Source organism: Gopherus evgoodei, chromosome 9, assembly GCF_007399415.2.
Source record: "Gopherus evgoodei ecotype Sinaloan lineage chromosome 9, rGopEvg1_v1.p, whole genome shotgun sequence".
NCBI lineage: Eukaryota > Metazoa > Chordata > Testudines > Testudinidae > Gopherus > Gopherus evgoodei.
The window spans coordinates 32,646,335-32,669,276 of NC_044330.1; the positions used below are offsets into that span (position 1 = coordinate 32,646,335).

Below are 22,942 nucleotides of genomic sequence, written 5' to 3' on the forward strand. Positions count from 1 at the left end.
GCAGATGTTAAACCTTTTGAAACTGGTGGGTGTGACCCAACTCATAACAGTATTAAGCTGAACTTTTTTGACTGCATAGAATTGAAGGATTGGGATTCTGAGTACAGTAAAGTTTGGGATATCCTAAAAATCAGAAAAGAGAATATACAGAATTCATCAAATGGGCAAGGGACTATTTCCCTATATGAACTCCATTAATTGAATATATTCCCGATAATTCTCTCTCCTCAAAATCCTCATTTCCTTTGGGCACAATCATTATCTTAAGCTTTCATTGAAGCTGGGATATTTCAATGTGTGAGGACTGCAGGATTTGTCCACCTTGGTTGGTGATCTTAAGTAAGCAACATATTTAATACATTTATTGAATTCTGTAGACAGTATACTATGAAGCACAATTACAACACTCTAATAGTCTCTTCTTCGTGCACATAATCATCAATATTCAGATGCATCCTTATGTCCATTTCACTATACATCTGTGGAAAACATAAAAAGCAAGGAAACTATTTAAAAAATAGGACCCGATTCTGATCTCACAGTCTGGAGTAGAGTTATCCTGGTATCAGATGACAGCCAAACCTGCGGGACCAAAAAGATGTCCATCGCAATAGCACAAGAAGCCAGTATTGGGAAGCAGTAACTACGGAATAACTTATCAAGATAGGGAGACACCCATCTCTGGGTAGATTCAGATTTCACACTAGATTTTCATTTGAATCAGAAATTACTTAAGTCCTTTGAGTAAAAGGCCCAGGAGATGAAAGAGCTTTGTTCAACACACCTACATTTATGTTGACTGAGCCCTTCCTACTTAAAGGAAGACAAGGGAAACTATGCAACTAAGGCCATGGCTACACTTACAGTTTTGCAGCGCTGGTAGTTACAGCTGTGTTCGTACAGCTGTGTAGGGCCAGCGCTGCAGTGTGGCCACACTGACAGCTACCAGCGCTGCAGTGTGGCCACATTTGCAGCACTTGCAGCGCTGTTGGGAGTGGTGCATTGTGGGCAGCTATCCCAGCATTCAAGTGGCTGCAACGTGCTTTTCAAAAGAGGGGGGTGGGGTGGAATGTGACAGGGAGCGTGGAGGAGATAGAATGGATTTTTGGAGTTGACACTGTTCTCAGCTCCCTGCCTTGCAAGTTCTAAGGACTGGAAGACACACAGTGCCTACCTTCAATCATTTTAAAAGTTCTAACTCCCTTCCCCCACTCCTCTCTCATTCACTAAATGCAAATTATGTACTTCTAAATACCCGTCAGACCAGATAAGCAACTGCTCGACACGGACTTCCCCCTCCCCCTCTGCCGTGTGAGCGTGCTGTTTCTCTCTTCAAGCAAACAGCTGTGAACATTCCAAAGTAATTCCCCTGCCTGCCTCTGCTCGCTCAACAAACAGGAGCTGTGTTTGTTTTTTAAATAAGCAGTTTGGCTGAACTCCGAGCTCTCCCTTTCTTCCGGTTTGTTGTGGACAGGAATTCTGGGATACCTCCTTATACCCCGGAGGTCAATAAAAGCGCTTGTGGGCGTCCACAGTTGCTGACCAGCGCTGGATCACCAGCGCTGGAATCCCTACACCCGAGGCTCGACCGGGTGTACAGCCAGCGCTGCAACCAGGGAGTTGCAGCGCCGGCCGTGCTTTGCAAGTGTGGCCACATCCTAAGTTGCAGCGCTGTAACCCCCTCACCAGCGCCGCAACTCTCTAGTGTAGCCATGGCCTAAGAATTCTGTTATATTGTCTGTTTGAATTGTGGATTTTAACAACACATTTTATGGCATTTTGTCTTGTCTCACTCCCCTTCTCCTGGGGATAATTAAATGCTTCTCGAGGACCATGTTGTAAATTAGATTTTGGATTGAGCCGTTCTCTGCTATAAAAACAGGAATTAATCTCATTTGTGCAAACAGCTAATACATGTTATACCATCTTTAGAAGATACACAGCCTGAAGGAAGCCATTGCATTCTTCACAACACTTTTCTCAAAACTAATCTAAAGGGTTTTGACAACAATAATCTTAAAAAACAAATTAGTAACAAAAAAAGAACTTTAAATAATAAACCCACACAGGTAGGCCTGATAATATAAATTTGGTCTTGTCAATCACTGGTCTTACAGAGGGACCATAATACAGTAGCATATTCTGATGCACGCTGCAGTAGTCTGCATAGCTGACAGAGGGGTGGGAGGACAAGTTCACAACAACAGGGACAGACAGTTCTAAAATCACCTTTTCAGTGCAGTAATAAACATTCTATATGCAAATTATCTCAAGTCAATGTCCAGACAGTTATTCCTTATTGCTGTATCTTTGCTAAGAGAAATTGAAAGCACTTTTATAACATGCTTAATAAAATGCTGCTCACACTGAAGAATGTTATCTTCCAATATATTAAAAGTATTCTTTTAGGGGCTCCATTATGTATCACTAATTAACCCTTCTTTATATTTTAGTAGGAGAGGTTGACTGTGCAAAGAGATTCTTACAAAATTCCTTTAGAAAAGCTATGTGAATGGCTTCCACTGAACTGGAGACAATGCTTCCATTGTTCTCAAAAGTGAATTGATTCAAGCACAGTCTCAGAAGGCCTGATGAAAAATAAAACCAATATTATTTTTGCAAATTCAACTCTCTCTGGTTCAGGAAGAGGCTCTCTTTTGTATTAAAAAGAATGCTGAGCTTTGCTCACTATGCCAGGCACTGCTATTATGTTAAACTGCTTTGCCAACTTAGTGTATGAAAATTTAAATTTAACTAGCTAATTTAATTAAAGAGAGCAACAAAACATCCTTCATTCTGTTTAAAGAGAAATTAGCATAGGAGCATATGTTAGAAGGGAGATGAGAGTGTGACGCTGTGTTGAACGGATGGAGGTATTAAATACTTAGTCATGCCTTTTAGAATCCGCTTTCCTCCTCTCCCCCACCCTTAATCCTAGTGCTTTTAAGGCCATGTGGCCACTGTTTTTGACAGCACTTGATTTGTCTCCTCCCCTTGTTCTTTTCTGGTCCAGACAGCTTTCCAAGCTACAGTAGATAGTGACTCTGATCTCATGCCTCTGCCTTTTCCTCCATCTTCATTGCTGCCACCTCCCTATTCTGCTTAACATTTTGCCTTCAAATAGAGGGCCTCCTCTGAAGAGCACATGCAACTCCCATTGATTTAGGTGGTAGCTGAGCATACTCACTTGCCAAGCATGATCAGTACCTCACTGTATTAGGCCCAGAGTAGATACCTCTCTGCAACATTGCAGAGGTGTGATGCTGACTGGACTTTGACTGTTCCAACAAAGAAACATTTTAAAAACCTTGAAAATGCAGAAGCTTCCATCATATCTTCCTCCATCGCTTTCACCTGACTCCTGAGGGCTTGGCAAGCTGGGGCGTAAATCTACAGTATTCTACTGTGCTGAACACTAACTATCCCTGGAGACCCTGCTACTGCACATGGCAGTTCTGTAGCAGGCTTCAGCAGTAGATCAAAGTACACCATGGAACTTGTCATGCATGGCAGCAGGATCCACGCAGACAGTTCATGCGCAGCAGGCTAGTACACTGTTGCACCCCAGCTTGTTGCACACAGGGCCGGCTTTAGGAAGTGCGGGACCCAACTCGAACAGCAGGCAGAGATGACTAAAAAAAAAAAAAATGTGTAGAAAAAAGCCTCTCATTTCTTCCATGTATTATTTTCTTTCCATAACTATATAAATAATAAAATTATATATTACGTACATTGCATCATATATGCTGTTGATTGGTTCTTTGCACACTGACTCTCCATATAGACATGCCCTGAAAGGCAGTAATGAAACTGTGAGATTGCAACCCTACTGCGCAGCAATGAGCCACCTTCCTGATCAAGAAACCTTTATAATGGTCAGGGATTTTTCCTTTTTATAAAGGACTCATCTGGAGAAAGCACCCTTTTGTATCATGTGGAGACCTGGTAGCTTGCAGCTTTTGAATGTCAAACCCTGACTGACAGAACATGATTCAGAATGCATTTAAATCTGCAGGAACTGCACATCAATAATTCACCGACATGTTAAATCATACAGTCATCATCAAAAGGTCTGTATTTTAGTGAAAGAGAAAGTGGGTTTATAGACTCAAAAATAAGATGTTACGCTTTACAATCCATCTGGAGAAACCCAAGTTCATCAGTTGGGAGATGGATTCAACAGCAGAGCATTTGGTTTTATATAGTGCCTGCATATTCAAAGTGTCCCTAGAAAATCTACAAAGCAATGAATTAAACCTTAGTAGTGTTGCATAGGCTGGGTATAGTGTTCATGCTGGAAAAAAAAGTCAGTGTGCTGCGATAGACACACCCTGTTCTGGGGTAGGAAGGAGAAGAGTACTCTAATCACAATTTTCTTCTTGTCTATTGCTTCCTCTTTTATTAAACTTATCCCTCTGTCAGTCACTTTCCCACCTCTGATAGACCTCTCATTCTCTGCCTCATTTGCCCCCCTATCTCTATTCCCCCTATCCCTTCAACTTTCCTCTCCCAGTCACTGCCTTTTCCCTGTATTGTATGTATTTCTAGGGAGTAAAAAGTGCACACAATCACACAAGAGCAACGCAGAGGCTCCCCCGTGTCGCTATTCCACTAGCAGCTCCCCAGGGCCTTGCACACCTGGGTGACTAGCTTTCGTTAATAATGTTGTGCTGTTGAGCAACTGGGTCTGGGTTTTTAAACTACTTGTGCAGAACTGAAATAATAGAAGTCAGATTAACTTTTCCTGGAGAGTCTCAAACACGGGTCCTCAGGTGCAGGAAGCTCCTCTGCAAAAGGCCCAATTAAAATCCTACCCCCTGGAAAGGCATTCAATGGGATTAATTTGATTGGCTTCAGGTGAGAGCTGATCAGGCCCAAGGAACACTGATCCTTCAAGGAGTTATCTCTGCTGATTCCTGAGAGTGCAGAGAAAGCACTCATTTAAGGAGGCTCCTGAAAATTATGACAAACCAATTGTTTATATTTATTAGAGAAAAAGCTAATTTGATGTCTTAAATCATCAGTTGCTTCCAGTAATGGGGCACTCACCTCGAGCATCTTCTAGTAGCAGGGTGTGGTACTGCAGTCCTGTTGCCCCTGGCAACCTCTTGGGGCCGGGGGGCAGCCAACCTTGGTGGACCTTCTGTGGCTTGGCCTGCCAGCCAAGTTAGAGTCCAACTGAACCTCTTCCAGAGTAGGAAGAGTTCAATAAATGAACAGTCCTGTTGCCCTCACTAGGGTGTCCAGTCCCAGCAGTGGGCCCTTTAAATTCAGCCCTTTGTTTGGGCTCTCACGTAAGCCCTGTCCCCTTCTTGGGGTTTATGCCATGGTGGCTGGTAGGGGAAACTGGGCCTGCCCACTACTCCAGGTTCCAACCCAGGACCTATACACAGTAGCTATGCATTGCTCAATTTCAGTTAGTTGCTGCTTCTTCCCTGGGCCTCTTCCTACCTATAGGGTTACCATATTTTCCTATGCTGAATATCGGTAAAATTACTCATATGCAAGTGAGTTCAACGGCAATCAGAACTACACAGTACTAATGTTCAAAGTAACATCAAGGTGACTAAGCCCCTGTTTAAAGAAAATACTGCATAGTTGGATTCTTTTTGTTTGCTTTCTTATTTTTAAGGCTGTCGGGTTCACACAGGGAGACGTCTCTCTCACACACATACTTGTACACCTCTCACACCAACTTGCCCCTCCCTGCCTGGCTCTCTCTGCCCTCCATGCGTAGCTGGGCCCTCAGGACGGACCCACCTCTCCTGGTGCCTTGCACTGCATCTTCCCAAGGAAACACACTGGGAGAGGGGGGCAGTCACTTGCTTCCCCTCCCCAGATTTCTGCCAGGGTTCACACCAGAATGTGGCCAGCAGCAGCTTTCGGACACTGTGCAGGAGGGAAGGGACAGGAGCTGCTTCCAGCTGCGGGGGGAAGGAGGGAGCGTGGAGGAGACCTGGCCCATGTCTTTGCAGTGCTCATCTCTTCCCTCCCCTCTCTCCCCTACCCGGTGGCTAGAAGCAGCTTGTCCCTTCCTGTCCACATAGTGTTGAAAGGGACCTAACACCTCCAGGCTGCTGCTGGTCACTGACATAATCCAGCCGCCTCATGTCCCCTGGCTACAGGCCAGGCAGGAAGAGGACATGAGCCCTAAGGATACATTATGCACCAGGGACCAGGAAACCTGACTGCAGGGACTTCAGCTAACCCTGCCAGAGAAATGGCTCAGCAAGAGCGAGTGCCTAGGGAATGGAGCAGCCCTGCACTGTCTGGGGGCAAGCCCCAGGGCAGGGGGATGGGTGAAGCTGGTGCCGTGGAGCCTGCAGGATCAGGTCACGAATAGGCTGGAAATTGCTCCTCCCGCGCGCCCCCCCACACACACACACACTCCAGAGTTTAGCTGAGGTGCTGCGAGAGGCTTCGTGCCTGTGCTGTGCAGGGCTTTGGCACATTCAGGGTTCAGTTCCTCCTAGCCAACACCCCAGGCTGGAGGGTATTGGGCTTTCCCAGGGGGTGGCCTAGCCAAAGGCAGTAGATGAAGGAAGGAGCCTGCCAGCCAGGCTGCTCAGGAGCTGAGTGCTCCAACCAGGGGCTGGTTCTCCGCATAGTGCTGGGGGCGGGATATGCCCTGCCAGGTGTGGCAGGGGGATGGGGAAGGGGAATATGGAGGAGCAAAGCAGGGAAAGGACAGCAAGAAGGGGAGCACATAAAGAGCTGATGGCTGGGCAGCAGAGATACATAACCAGCTGCCACCTGGCACCTGCCCACACTCATCTGGTCACCCTATGTCTTTGGGGCCATCTTCCTACCATTTTAATTATAATTTTTTAAGCAAACACAAAAGGCTGATGGATTTTAAAGCATCTCCATCATTAAACAAAGAATCCAATTCCTAAATAGTGTTGGGTCAGATCATTAGCTGGTGTCACCTGTACTATCTTACACCAGCTGAGGATCTGGCCCTATCCCTGTTGTAAGCTCACATAGTTTATTTGTTTTCTCTTGACTCTAACAGCATCTAGCAAAGATGAATGAAAATTTGTTTCTAGTTTAATTCTAAACAACCCAGGTACAAGATTTAAAATAAGTGGTTGCCCTGATACCAGTAATATAGTAATAATTCAAGAGAACATGTCAGCCAAAGATATATCCTAAATCAAATAGGTTCTGTGCTTTGTTAGACTGCCCTCAGATCCAGAACCTAACACAGCAACTGCCTGAATAGAAGTGTCAGTGAAGGTGGTCCTCCTGGCCTGACTAGAGATGCATTATGGAAGCAGCCAAATGGAACCCAGCAGGCTTAGAGAAAAAGCTGCAGAGCCTTAGCAAGTCAGTTCTTTGCCCCTTCTGATCCCTGCCAGGAAGAGTGCTTCACTCTGGCCAAACGCATTTGAGGGACAGAGTTTGCTTCTGGCTGCATTTGCTTAAGCTGGATTTGTAGCGGGGAAGAGGACCATATGGGGTTGCCTACTTTCTATTTGCAGAAAACCAAACATTCTTGCCCTGCCCCGTGACCTCGCCCCCACTCACTCCATTCCCCCTCTCTTCGTTGTTTGCTCTCCCCTGCCATTGCTCATTTTCACCGGGCTGGGGCAGGGAGTTGGCGTGCAGGAGGGGGTGTAGGCTCCAGAAGGGGATTCCAACCTGGGAGGAGGGCTCTGGGTGGTTCTTACCTCAGGCAGCTCCATGAAGTGGCCGACATATTCCTCCGTCTCCTAGGCAGAGGGACGCAGGTGTCACTCTCACAGCTCCCCATTGGCCCTGGTTCCTGGCCAATGGGAGCTGCGGAGCAGGTGCTTGGCCAATGGGCAGCCTGCGGATCCTCACTGCTCCTAGGAGCCAGAGAGACATGCCGGGGGGTTCTGGGAGCTGCATGGAGCCAGGGTAGGCAGGAAGCCTACTTTAGCCCCACTGCACTGCCAACTGGACTTCTAAGGGCCCAGTCAGCAGTGCTAACTGGAGCCATCAGGGTCCCTTTTCGACTGGGTGTTTCAGTCAAAAACTGGACACCTGGCAACCCTAGGAACAAAGTGTGGTGCCTGCAGCCCAGTCAGGTGCGCCAGCTCATGCCAAAGTCTCCATGTCTCAGCTAACAAATATACAGCTGGAATCCGTCTGGCTCATTTGTGGGTTAATATTGATGAAGTAATCAAATTATAATAGTATTAAGATGAGATTGAATGATTGTGAGCTGCTGCATCCATTAATCTTGCTTGTAATATCTGTATTCGATATTGGAATGCAATATTGGAGTGGTTGTATTGTGAGCCTCTGGCTCTATGAACTGCCATGCAGAAGAGGGACACTAAGCTGCTGTTCTCCAGAAATTATGCCCACTCCCCCCTCTTGAAAGAGGAGGCCTATTGAGGTCAAAAGATTCTGGCTGGATCTTACAACTGGAAACTCCCTACATCTGGATTGAGTTGGTCAACAAAAGAACTAAAAGACATTGTTCTGCCCTCCTCTCTGTGAATGAGTCGTTCAAGTGGATTCCTATCAGCTCATTTTGTAGTTCAGAGCACATGGCAGGAAGGGATAAAAATCCCAAACAAAAGGAATAAGGTATTTCTTTGTTGTTTGAACTCTGGGTCAAGGCATTTCTAGGCACAAGCAAGAGATTTCCAGCTGCTTAGCCTGGGTTAGCCCTAAAGGTCATATAGCTGATTACAGAAACCTATATTACCTTTTGAACCCAATGATTAACTCACTCATGTCTTGGTTTTCTTGCTTTAACCTCATAACTAACTAATATCTTGTTCATATTTAATAAAACTTGTTATAGCTCACTATAGGATTAGCTACAAGCAGTGTCCTCTGTCATTGCACCTTGGGTGCAACTGACCTGAGATAAGTGAATGGTCCTTTGGGATCAGGAGTAACCTGAATATTGCTGTGATGTAAAAGGCCATCTATCGCAGAGATACACTCATCTGGGTGGCAAAACAGACTGGAATACCCAAGAGGGGTGTCTCACTCCATGTTAAAGATGTTAAAGTGCCATGAGCAGCAGCACGGAGCCTGACCCACCTCCGTGGCCCCGACGCCCCCCACCCAGCCCCGCTCCCGGCCGCCGAGAGCAAACCGAGCCCAGCCGCCAGGGGCAGCACGGCCCCGGGGCCTCCTGTGCCAGTGGGGGGCGGGGTGCCAAGAGGGGGCCCAGGGGCCCAGGTCCATCTCCACGGTGGTGGCTGCAGCCCCCTCTGACGGGCCCCTGTCAAACGGGGTCTACGTACCTCCCAGCGCGGCCAACGGAGATGTCAAACCCATAGTCTCAACCACTCCCCTGGTAAACTTCCTGATGCAGCTGGAGAACTATACCCCCTATGATTCCAGATGCTGTCACAGGCTACTACCTCAACAGAGCTGGATTTGAGGCCTCTGATCCGCGCATCATTTGTCTCATCTCACTGGCTGCCCAGAAGTTTATTTCGGACATTGCCAATGATGCCCTGCAACACTGCAAGATGAAGGGCACAGCTTCTGGCAGCTCCCTCAACAAGAGTAAGGATAAGAAGCACACGCTGACCATGGAGGACCTAATGCCAGAGCTTGCAGAGTATGGCATCAATGTGAAGAAGCGGCACTATTTCACCTTGCGTCCAAGCTGAGCTGCAGGCCCTGCCATGGGCCTGGCCCCTTGATGGGTGAAGGGCGGGAACTCTGTTCTGGTCTATTATTAAACAGTTGATGTTGGAAAAAAAAACACCAAAAAAACCACACTGTGCAGGCAGAAAGGGACAAGCTGCTTCCAGCCACAGGGGAGCTAGATGGAAAAAGAGTGATCATTGCAAAGACATGGGCCAGGTCATCCCCCCACGGCTGGAAGCAGCTCCCATCCCTTCCCTTCCCTCTCGCACAGTGCCCAAAAGCTGCTGTTGGCCACATTCTGGTGTGAACCCTGGCGGAAAATCTGGGGAGGAAGACATGTGAACCTGCTTCCCCCCCAACATGTTGCCTTGGGAACATGTGGTGCCACATACCAGGGGAGGCGGGTCCATCCTGGGGACCCAGCCAGGCATGGAGGGCAGAAAGTACCAGGCAGGTAGAGTCTGCTACCCACCGTGACAGTGAGTCACCTCTCCCCATGTGAGCCTGAAAGCCTTAAAGATAAGAAGGTAAATAAAACGAATCCAACTACACAGTATTTCTTTTTAACAGGAGCTCAGTCAACTTGATGTTAATTTGAATGTTTTTACTGCATAGTTCTGACTGATTGCGTTGAACTCACTTGAATACGAGTAATTTTACCAGGTGTCCCGTGTTCAGCATAGGGAAATATGGTCACCCTACAAAGACAGAAATCTGTGATAAAGACTAAGGGCCTAATCCTGCCAGCCTTACCAAATTGAGCAATCACACTGGTTTCCAGCACTCCTCACATGAGTAGTTTATGGGGGTCAGACCCCAAGTATCACCCTCAAAACAGCAGCTTTTACATTTAAGCGTTTCTTTTAGAAAAAAGAAAATGTCTCCCTGTAACATACCAGGGTACAACCCAAACTAGTGTGGACTATATCCAGGGCAGGCTCCAGGCACCAGCATTCCAAGCTGGTGCTTGGGGCGGCATTCTGCAACGGGTGTTTTGCCCCCAAGCAGCGCGCCGAATTGCCGCCTCGGGCGGCGGGGGCAGTCTGTGCACCGTTAGGGCGGCAGGCGCGTTTCCGCGGTGAGGGCAATTCGGAAGCAGCTTCTATGTTTAGCTGTCTGGGACGGCTTCAGTTAACCATAGAAGCTGCCACCGAACTGCCGGTGCCGTGGAAACGCACCTGCCGCCCTAAGGGCGCACGGACTGCCCCCGCCACCTACAGCGGCAGTTCAGCACGCTGCTTGGGGCAGCGAAAACTGTAGAGCCAGCCCTGACTATATCACCTCTGCCCTGCCCCCGGCCGCCGACAGCAAACTGAGCCCAGCCGCCGGGGATCCAGCTAGGCCACTCACAGCCTTCCTGCATGCAAGCCACACTCTGAATTTAGCCTGCCAGCAACACATGGATTAAACTCTGGCTCTCACCAGCCTTAGTTATACTGCAGGGTGACCCCAACACATTGGGGTCCTTTATTCCTTTAAGAGAATAATGAAGCAGCTTATTATCTCAGAAAGTTATTCAGACACTTCAATTCAAAAACACACCAGATTAGATAAAACAGTAAAACATGTTTATTAGCCACAAATTGATTTTAAGTGACTACAAGTAATGAGACATAAATGTCATAAATGGTTACAAGAAACAAACATAAAACATTTACTAATGCCTAATAAACTATATTAGATTCAAGCAAAGTGTATCACCACACACTCCAGCAGATTACTGACTAAACTCTCAAGTCAAGACCTCTCCCCCAGAGTCCAATGAATGCTTCCTTTGTGTCTTTCGGTGCAGTGAATGCAATGGGCATGAAAGGGAGGGAGAGAGGTGCCTTGTGGTGCTTGTCCCTCTTTTTCAGTCCCCTTCTTGGAAAAGATTTCCAGATGGGCACTAGGAGTCAAAGGAGTATATGGAAGGATGATCCCTGCTGTTTTTTTCCCTCACTTGCTTGAGTTTTGTTTCCCTCCCTGCTTGATGACTCTGTTTACTGCTTGAATGTGTGTTCTGCTTAATTTGCATTTCTTTGTTTGAAACAGAGCTGTTTGCCATCCTCAGTTTGGAACCTGTGTTACCACCACCATACAGGAGAATCTTATAAATTCACATTAGAATGTGTGGCAACTCATTGTATCAGAACAATACTGATCAGCAAGCAGGGCCTTCGCTAGCTATTCTGCGGCCCTACGCAGCCTCCCCATGGGGGCGGGGGGGCAGGCCTCTGCGGGTGGGCGGGCTCCAGGCTTCCACAGAGGGTTGGGGGAGGCAAGGAGAGGGTCCCAGGCCCCAAATTTCCTGGTGCCCTACGCAGCTGTGTGCTTTGCATATGGGTAAGGACAGCCCTGCCAGCAAGTTATGAGTTTAAGTGATATCTTACAAGGCATACTTTGTACAAACATTATTACAATAGCATGTAGGTTCTGAACACAGGGGTTTATCCAGTCACACACGCATTATAATAATGCCCATATTCATGAAATTAACTGAGCTATGAAGTTGTAACAAATACGCAGTTCAAGACAGACAATATAATGTGGGATGACCGCAGGGGTCCTTGACGCTGCTAATCCTCATCAATAGTTCAGAATAGGCAATGAGGTCAGGAGCCTACAGAACTAAGGCCTCTTCATGAGCCCTCCAAGAAATGGCAAATTAAACACAGAACCATTGAACAGCAGAGCCTAGTCCTGAGCAAAAAGGGCCCAGAACCCAAGAAAACCTGGACCTATTGATAAGTGTTGGAACAGTCTCACCCCTAGAGAAACATGATTCCAGGAAGGGGGAATTCAGATCAGGAAGGGCACTGATTCCAGCTCTCTTGCCTCTCGTACCTGAATCAATCACTCTTCTGCTCTGCTTTGCATTATGAGAGATACCACACCAAACTCAAGCACAAGAAGTGGCAGAAAATGGCAAGTGGCAGAGCATGGGGCAGTGCCAGCATTGGGCTACTGGGCCCAGCAGAGAATCACCATATGAAGCTGAGGCAGCAGCACACAGCCACTTACCTGAGAGAAGGAAAGAAAGTATCTTCCCCTCAGGCCCTAGCTAGTCAGGATGGATAGATATAGCATCAGCCCCCACCACTCAGACCCTCTCTCGAGAAGCCCTCTCCCTAGAAAGTCATAGCCTCTCTGCTTCCATATTGGTTACTCAGATAAGCTGACTCACATAAGTAAGAACCACTCAAATTTAAGTTCGACGTTTTAGGGCCTGATCCTGCAAGTTGAAAACCCCTACATATGAAAAGTGTATAAATCAAAGTTATATTTGTCTCGGAATTACAGCAAATATTTGTTGAGTAGCTTTGCACACAGGATCTGCCCTATCTACTCCTGTGCATACAGTTATTCATGCACTTAACTGTTGGCAGGATTGGCCCTAAAATTGCTGCTATGCAGGATATTGACCAATCCAGTTTTCAAGATATGAAATCAAGTTCACACACGCTTATAAACTAGATTAAATTGGCTAGGCCAATGAGTCAAATGCATAGTGGTTAGTTTAAAAAAAATCCATTGGACATTATAACAAGTTAATAAAATTACAAATAATTCAACTTTTCAAAATAGGTCTGTGATCTCTTCTGATTGGGAGTTAATGAGCAACACGATAGCTTTAAAATAACCCCCTTTGTTTAAAGTAATGAGTTATTGGTAAGCACGGATTTGTTAAAACCCCATACTTGCATTTCAACTCATATGCTTTGTGAATATATTTTCATTGAGTGAAACACTCATTTCAAAGTAAGAGGGATTAACAAACATGCCTATATCCTAAATATTGTGTATTTTTTCAGCCTTCTTTATTGGAGAAATGCTAATGATACGAGCTGTAGTTCAGTGGTTCTCAAACTTTTTTACTGGTGACCCCTTTCACATAGCAAGCGTCTGAGTGCGACCCCCCCCTTATCAATTAAAAACACTTTTAAAATATATATTTAACATCATTATAAATGCTGGAGGCAAAGTGGTGTTAGGGTGGAGGCTGACAGCTCACGACCCCCCATGTAATAACCTCACGACCCCCTGAGGGGTCCGACCCCAGTTTGAGAACCCCTGCTGTAGTTAGTATACTCTTCCAAGTCTATCAGAAGAAAGTTTCAGTTCACATAATGCTAGATGCACACAATTATGACATGCTGTGTCTGGTAATGTTTAAAAACAGTAAAACCCAATAGCTGAAAATCTCAGATTAGATTTAAATATACAGCAAGACCAGATCCAATCCCGCAATTTCTGTACAGGCAAAACTCCCATTATATTGATTTTAACTGTTAGAAAGGTAATTTCTTATTCTGAAAAGCATTAGTTGGAAAATTCTGACTTTTGGAAGAGAGAACATTTCCTCAACACAATTTGTGAAATTTTTTCCCCATTTTTATCAGCATCAAGTGTTAATTTATTTAGAATCATTTTGTTATATTCTATAACACTACATCATGTGAATGGTAGTGATAATCCATAATGATAATGGAATGGAAGCTAGCAACATAAGTAGGACTCTTCAACTGACAGCCTGGTTTTCAAAGATGAGTGCTGCAATTGCAAGCACAATATCACAATTATGCTTATTAATTAGGAATTTATACATGGAAATAGACAGTGATATACTTGCTGGTCACAGGCATGCACTTGCTTTGCATGCACAAATATATACTTTGTCTAAAAAGAGACAGTACAGTCTAGTGGACTGTGCACTAAACTGGGAGACAGCTCTGCATTCTATTCCCAGCTTTGCCACTGATTCCCTGTTGTCTTAGGCAAGTTACTTCACCTCCCTTTACCCATCTGTATAATGGGCATAATAATGCTACCTGCATAATGCCCTGAAAAGAGTGGAAATATGGACCAATGGCTGAGGAGGAGTATGAAAGAATAATGAAAGCATGTAGGGATAGAATCAAAGAGGCTAAGGCACAAGATGAGTTACCCCTAGCAAGGGACATAAAAGGCAACAAGAGGTTCTGCAAGTACATTAGGAGCAAGAGAAAGAAGCAGGAACATGTCACGAATCCATAGGGCTGGTGCTCTCGCACAGCTCAGGAACAGTCCCTAGGAGGACCCCATTCTTACTGGGGTAAGCACCTCAGGTTCACTGCCTCTTGGGACTGAACTTTAGATCCTTCAGCGTCCCTGCTATGAACTCCCTGCAGTGAGTCCACCTGCACAGGAAACCGGAGAGAGACTTGCACTCAAAGGGAGCAATGGACCCCCAGTTTCCTGACTCTGGAGCGACTCTCAGCCAGGGCCAGCTCTACCATTTTTGCTGCCTCAAGCAAAAAGGAAAAAAAAAAAAGCCACCCAGACTGTGCTGCCCCAAGAATGGACGGAATGCTGCCCTTTAGCACGTGCCACCGCAGCCACGTGCTTCCTCTGCTGGTGCCTGGATTTGGCCCGCTCTCAGCCAGTGTAGTAAAAGCAGAAGGGTTTATTAGATGTCTGGAACACAGTACAGAAAGTCCTTAGCTATCACAGAAAACAAAGTTTCAGCTAGGCCATCTGGGTCAGTTCAGAGCCCAGAGCTCTCCTCTGGCCCCTTCTTAGTCCCAGTCCAGAAGCTTCTCTGCTTCCAGTAGCCCCACAGTTAACAACCCCACCTAGCCCCACCTCAGTCCTTTGTTCTTGTTCCCAGGCAAAACATTGTCACCTGACCCCCTCTCCTAGCCCTTTGTTGTCCAACTCATCAAACTTGGCTGGCATCCTGCAGAGAGGCGGGTCATTCACCACTAGGTACCAGACATCTGGGCACTGTTCACGGCATGGGGCCAGGCCCCAGTCACATCGCATCTCTACAAAGAGTAAACAACCTTCCCCCCCCCCTCACCCCCCACCTAATTAATCATGCTGCACAGAGGAAACTGGGACACACAATATTCATCCAAAATATTATGAATAATTCCCACTCCACCACACATATAGGTCCACTAGTTAACAGGGGACACCAAGAAGGTCGAATTTTGCTTCAATCATCACTAAAGAGTTTAGTGACTAAATGCTTAACAGAATTAATATTAACACGGAAGGGGAGAGAACAAGCTAGAATAGGGAAAGAACAGGTTAAAGAATATTTAGGTAAGTTAGATGATTTCAAATTGGCAGGGCCTGATGAAATTTACCCTGCTGTACTTAAGGAACTAGCTGAAGCAATCTCTGCGCTATTAGCAATTATCTCTGAGAATTCAGGGAGAATAGATGGGGGTCCCAGAGGACTGGAGAAGGGGAAACATTGTTCCTGTTTTTTAAAGATAAGTACTAAGAGGATCTGGAGAATTATAGACCAGTCAGCCTAACTTTAATGCCTGGAAAGATACTGGAATAATTAACGTTTGTAAGCACCTGGAGCATAATAGAGTGATAAGTAATAGCCAGCATAGATTTGTTAAGAACAAATCATGCCAAAGCAATCTTCTTCCCTTCTTTGCCAGGCTCACTAGCCTGGTGGACAGGGTAAAAGAAGTAGACAGGATATATCTTGATTTTAGTAAGGCTTTGACGCAGTCCCACATGACAGTCTACTAAACAAAGTTCAGTAGTTCTCAGCTTTTCCAGACTATGTACCCTTTTCAGGAGGCTGATTTGTCTTGCATACCTCACTTAAAAACTACTAGCTTACAAAGTCAGACATAAAAACACAAGATGCACAGCACACTATTACTGAAAAATTGTTTACTTTCTCATTTTTACATTACAAAATAGTTACACACACATCCCAGAATAAGAAACACTGATCTAGTACATAACACAGTATAAACAAGTCATTGTCTGTATGAAATTTTAGTTTGTATTGACTTTTTAGGGCTTTTCATGTTGCCTGTTGTAAAACTAGGCAAATATCTAGATGAGTTGACTAAACCCTTCTGTGCATCACCAAGTGTGCATCTACCCCTGGTTGAGAACCACTGGGGCAGATTAAATTACTATAAAGTGGGTGTGTAATTGGTCGAAGGAAAAAAAACAAAAACAAACAAAAAAACCACACACCATAAAATAGTTATCAGTGGTTTGCTGTCAAACTGGAAACCTATCCTGGATCCAGATAGGGTTGCCAACCCTGCTGTTTTCACCAGGAGTCTCCCAGAATCGGGCTCTATCTCCCAGAGGCTACTGAAGCCAAACCGGGAGATTTTTAGGCCACTAAAAGTCTGGCAGCAGAGCAGGGCTAAGGCAGGCTCCATGCCTGCCTGGCTCCATGCCCCTCTCCAAAGCGGCTGACACATCCCTGCAGCTCTGAGCGCCAACTCCACAGCTCCCTTTGTCCAGGAACTGTGGCCAATGGGAGCTGTGGGGGCCACATCTGTTGGCAGGAGCAGAGCGCAGAGCCTCCTGGGCCCCCCCCAGGGGCCGCAGGGATGTGCCTGCAGCTTCTGAGAGCAGTGCAGAGCCAGGGCAAGCAGGGAGCCTGCCTTAACCCCGCTGCATGGCCAACCAGAAGCCAGCCAAGGTAAGCACCACCTGGCTGGAGCCCACATCCCTCACCCCCATCCCACACCCCAACCTCCAGCCCCAGTGCTGAGCCCCCTCCTGCACCCAAACTCCCTCCCAGACCCCACATCCCCTCCTGTACCCCAACCAGGGCCGTCCTTAGGCATACGCAGCATACATAGACCAGCGACCAGCCCTATCCCTAGGCTGGCCCCCCCTGCAAGGGACAGGGCCATCCCTAGGTAGGTGTGGGGCCCTGGACAACTCCTTCCCCCCTGCATCTTACTCTTCACCCCTGCTCCGACCCTGGCCTGCCCCCATTTCATCCCTTCCCCCAGCAAGCCCGCACTCACCAGCAGCAGCAGGAAACGGAGCAACCCAGCCCCAGCCCACTCTACTCCACCAGGATCGCCCCCCACACTCACCACTGGTGGGAAGTGGAGAGAGACAGCCCCAGCCATGTCTCTCAGGTTGGGGAAAGGACCATCCCTGGCTCTCACCAGCGGAGGGAAGTGGAGCGTTATGGCTGGGAGCTGGCAGAGTAGAGGGGGCTAGGGCCAGGCTGCTCGGCTTCCCGCTGCTGCCAGTGAGTGGGCGAGGATCCCTTCCCCCCAAGTCCCCTCCCCCGAGCGACACAGCTGGGGCCAGGGCTAGGGAAGTGGAGCGGGCTGCCCCAGGCCACCTGCTAATCCCCTGGGTCACTCTGGGACAGTGGGGCCCCCAAAAGTGGCCCCCCACAGCTCCTACCTCCCAGATCCTTGAGGGAGAGGCCTGGGGGGGCTGCGTAAGGCGCCCAAATGACTATGGATGGCCCTGACCCTCAATGCCCTGCCCCAGGATCAGCCTGGAGCCCCTCCCCACACTCTGAACCCCTCAGCCCAGCCCAGAGTCCACATCCCCTCCAGCACTACAACTCTCTGCCCCAGCCTGGTGAAAATGAGTGAGGGGGATGGAATGAGTGAGGTGGGTCTCGGAGAAGGGGTGGGAAGGGGTGTTTGAGTTTGTGTGATTAGACAGTTGGCAACCCTGGCTCCAGGACTGTTCAATATCTTCATTAGTGACTTAGATAATAGAGTAGAGAGTGTGTTTACAAAATTTGCAGATTACACTGGTCTACAATTTTTGAGAAGTCATCTGCTTCAGAGATAAAAATGTGATATTTATTATGTATTTTGATGTGCTGAATTCAAATATGACAATTAAAACATCTGATTGGCTACTGTTTCTAAGATATTTAAGTTTTTACATTTTATGTCTATGTATATTGTATAGATAGTAGAGTTTTAATCATAAATTTAAACCTAGGTCTTCTCATGTGTTTATGGTTGCTTTACATGATAATATTTCACCTGTCCTGTTTATGTAACACTTTAAAAATCAGCAAAAGGGTTATATCAATAAAATTTATTATGAAACAAAAGGCAAAAAACTGTTATGTACACAGTTTAGTCCTATTCAGTGTCTACTCGGCGCTTCTTGGCTTGTCTCTTGTATTCATTAAATGGAGCATCTCTTGGCACTGTCCAGCAGTAGTCTGCAAGCATTGATGGGCTCCATTTGCCCTGATAGCCTGCCAGGAGATTCCACTGCTGTAGTCTGGAGCCCAAGAGCTCTGCCTTACTCTTGCGTAGTTCCAAATCCCTAATAAGGTCATTCAGTTCACCTTGTGTTATGAGGTGTGGTTCAGAGGAGGAGGATGGGAGAAAATGTGGGTCCTGTGATATTGATGGTTCAGGACCAGAAGTTTCATCCTCTTCCTCTTCCTCGTCTGACTCAAGTGAGAATGATTCTGGAGCATCAGGAACCGGCAGTCCTTCTTCTTGGGGTACTGGGCGTCTAGCTGATGGAATGTTTGGATAATGCACAGTCCACTTTTTCTTCTTTGACACACCTTTCCCAACTGGAGGCACCATGCAGAAGTAACAATTGCTGGTATGATCTGTTAGCTCTCTCCAAATCACTGGCACTGCAAAAGGCATAGATTTCCTTTTCCTGCTCAACCACTGGCCAAGCTTTGTTGCACAAGTGTTGCAGCATATGTGTGGGGCCCATCTCTTGTCCTGATCTCCAATTTTGCAGCCAAAATAAAGGTGATAGGCTTTCTTAACCATAGTGGTTATACTGCGCTTTTGTGATGCAAAAGTCACTTCACCACAAACATAGCAGAAGTTATCTGCACTGTTCACACAAGTACGAGGCATCTCTGCTCACTTTAGCTAAACAGAAATGTGTCCCTTTGCAAAATCAAACACTGACAAATAAGAGAGCAAGACACTATGATTTCTAGAGCACTATGATTTCTGATATAGGGCAATTTGTTCAGCAGAGTGATGTAAGCTTTGTTATAATTGCATCATCCATGACTTCTAGGAATAACATGATGCAATTCATATCATGTAGGACGCAATACCAGCTTCAGATTGCATCATTCATTGTTTTGCCTAAAAAGCAAGTACTGTCCAAACCCAATCATAGACTTATTCATAGATCCAGTCAAAGATGTATTTTAGTCATTTCTGGTTTAAATTGAGATCCCTTCCCTTTATAACTCACTTATCCTCCCCCATTCCCAAGTCAAGGGTCATATATACTGACCCAATAGCATATCTTGAAAACTAGAGCCAATCAACAATTTTAAGCATCATTTTCATTCTCAGTGACCCAGAATTAGTAAAGTTGGACTACATTTATTTCAGAAGCATTTTGGCTGTAGAGCAGTGTTACAAGCGGTTGCTAGTATTTTGAATTATAATCCTGTCCTCCAACATGATCTTAATTGGAGAAATTATTTAAAATTAACAAGATGAAATTCAGTAAAGACATGCAAAATAATATACTTGGGAAAGAAAACAAATCAAATGCACAAATACAAACTGGGGAATAAGTGGCTAGGTTGTAATACTGCTCAAAAGATGTGGAGTTTATAGTGGTCAAACCGAGTATGAGTCATCAATGTTACAGTTGCAAAAAAGGCTAACATTCCAGGATGTATTGATAGGAGTGTTGTATGTAAGACATGGGAGGTAATTGTTCCCCACAACACTGGTGAGGCCTCATCTGCCATTTTGGGTCCAGTTTTAAGGAAGATGTGAACAAACTGGAGAGTGTCCAGAGGACACCAAAAATAAGGTTTAGACTATCTGAAGTAAGTGGCTTAATCTGCAACAAGGGAGATTAGGTTAGATATTAGGAAAAATCTAACTTTAATGATAGTCAAGTACTGGAATCTGTTACCAAGAAAGGTTGTTGAATCCCATAACTGTACGTTTAAGAACAGGTTGGACAAATACCTGTCAGGGATGGTCTAAATTGACTCAGGACAGGCTGATGGACTAGATCTCTGGAGGTCCCTTCCAGCCCTACATTTCTATTATTCTATGCCTGTTGTGACATTTAGTGTTTGTAAAGGGCTTTGAGATTGTTTGATGAAAGACTGTCTACATATACACGAATATTTTAAAAGAGAATTAACCTCCTGTGTCCGCCCAGTACTATGTCATTGCTTTACGTAGGGATCTTAGATTTATATACTTTGTTTAAAAATATAGCAAAGATGAAGGGGGCTTCTCTACAAGGTAGGGTAATGCACTGTATGCTAACATGCTGCACATTAACCATAGGTGCAGTTTGACTTCTGTATTTCGAGGAGGGGGAGAGAGATTAATACTATTAATAGGTATAGGTCTAACTTCCAACTTTACTGATTGTTGGGGTACTTAAATCACAGTGTACTTCCTGCACCCAAGAACGGTGCCACCCCTTCCCCCACAGCCCACACCCCCTGCCAGGCCCACTCCCAGCTCTGTCTCCTCTTTCGCCCTGTCCCCCATGGCCACAATCTGATCAGCTCAGTTATATGGTCTAGGCCTGGTGCTTCCAGGTGCCACCATCACCAGCTCCAGTCTTGACTCAGGCAGCAGGAATGTGACAGCAAGCAGGGAGCACAGTGCAGGGACTGACAGACCACTTGCACCCCATAGGGACCCCCAGATCTCACACACATATACCTGGGGAAGGGACAGACCTATCACAAGGAGGATTGACAGACCCTGGCACCCCCAAGGGAGTCCCATGGATCTCACACACCCCTCCCCAGGGAGGTACTGACAGACTCACACCCCATAGGAAACCCCCCCACAGGATCTCACATATCCTGACCAAGGGAGGGACAGACCACTAGCACCTATATAATGCCCCAGGGATTCCCCCCAGAAAACACAGTGCGCTTTAAAAATCACACCCCTGAAGAGCATATTACCCCACCATGTAAACAAACCCTCGGTCCGCTTTAATCAAATAATCATTCATGTTTTCATACTGTCTTTAATAAAACACCACAGGAAGCTTTACAAGAGAGAGCCAGCCAGCAGTGACAGCGAAACAATTTATAAAAGAGTTATTCCAAACAAACACTGACATTTAATTTCAGTTTTGCTTATGGTTCTGAGTCTCTAGCCATGGAGGTTCTAATTAGAAGAAGACGACAGTTCAACCAATAAAGGGTGAAAAAAATCAAAGGATATACACTTCTAGATTGCTGCTGTGGCTTGCAGAAGTGCTAGCTACTAGGAGCTGGAATACAGATACATGCACTGGAGAAATAGGCAAGAAGATCACAGAGCTACGTGATAGCTGAGGTATGAACTTTGTGGGCCAAATGCAGCACACGGGGTTCTCTACTGCTCAGGTTAAGATGGTGCATTGCATGCTGGGATCTAAGTACAGAACCTCCTCATTAAACATAAGGTTAGTTGTAATCAGGCTCCTGGCAAGTTCTTAATGCAGTATGTCTCGTCTACACTTACAGCAACATATATAATCCAGGCACCACACACAGTGAAAGTCTCCAAGAGCAGGGAGAAGCTCCAGCTGGTCCCTGCTTCCAGAGCTTTTCACTACAGTGAGAAAATGCTCTGGCATAGGGGAGGCAACAGGGAAAGTCTCTGGCAGTGGGGAGCTGCCAGAGCCTTTCCCTGCAGCAGGGAAAGGCTCTAGTACCCTACTGAAAATAGCAGTGTAGATATAGGAAGCACTTCTTGGGCACATAGAGAACTGTATAGGGTATATATCCTAGGGTGCCCTAAGTATGTAGGGAACCATCCACACTATTTATACCCATGCTAGCTGGGTGTGCAGTATCTATTTTACGCACCACTGTAAGCACAGACAAACCTGCTGTGGCCTTATCTGGGAAGAGTTTCGGACTGTCTAGTAAAGCAAAAAGCTTTATGCTATCATATTACAGCATATAAGAAAAAGTTACCCTTTACATCATTCACCAGGAGCTGATGGGGTTCTCTCAGCCTTGGAGAGGAGACATAGCTCCAGTGAGTACTCTGAAGCATTGCTGTCCTGCCCAACTACACACTTTAGAAGGGAAGCAACAAGCAGGCCTGTTAGAGTGCAGTCATTGCCTGATAAAGTACATACAAAAGGTACTGAAATCAAGGAGGGCATCCCTAAACAGAGTTCTAGAGATGGCATTTTGAATACTCTGATTAATATTACTCATTACTGTGGATAACCTAGAGATAGTTAATTTTAATTATTGACAGGATACCCAGAACACAGGATAGGTGCCTGTTAATTTGAGTCCAATAAAAAAAAAAAATCAAGAAAATTAATTAATTAAATAAATAGCCTCACAAGAGCATTCAAAGTCAAAAATAATAATGAGTTTTGGAAGCAGAGAAAGGAAATTACTGTCAGAGGGAAAAGATCCAGTGAGGATAAGAGAGACCTCTGCTGGGACAGGACCATCAGTAACAACTCTATCTTATCAGAACATAACTAGTCAGCCAAGCCTGCATATCAGCAAGACAATGGTAAGAGAGAGAGAGAGAAACACAAACGTTGTAGAGAAAGGCTAATATAGCCAGGTATCTGAATTCCAGTGGCAGTGGAGAATATTAATACAAACACTGTCCTAAAGGAA

At 45.9% G+C, this 22,942-nt stretch overlaps 1 protein-coding gene across 1 annotated transcript; it reads left to right on the forward strand.

Moving 5' to 3' along the window:
- The first annotated feature begins 2,867 nt into the window (after positions 1-2,867).
- On the forward strand, positions 2,868-9,637 carry LOC115657642 (transcription initiation factor TFIID subunit 10-like). Its single transcript, XM_030575704.1, is given in 3 exon segments — positions 2,868-2,873; positions 9,131-9,319; positions 9,321-9,637. Coding segments are annotated over 3 exon segments (483 nt in total). The 3' UTR covers positions 9,609-9,637.
- The last annotated feature ends 13,305 nt before the right edge of the window (positions 9,638-22,942 follow it).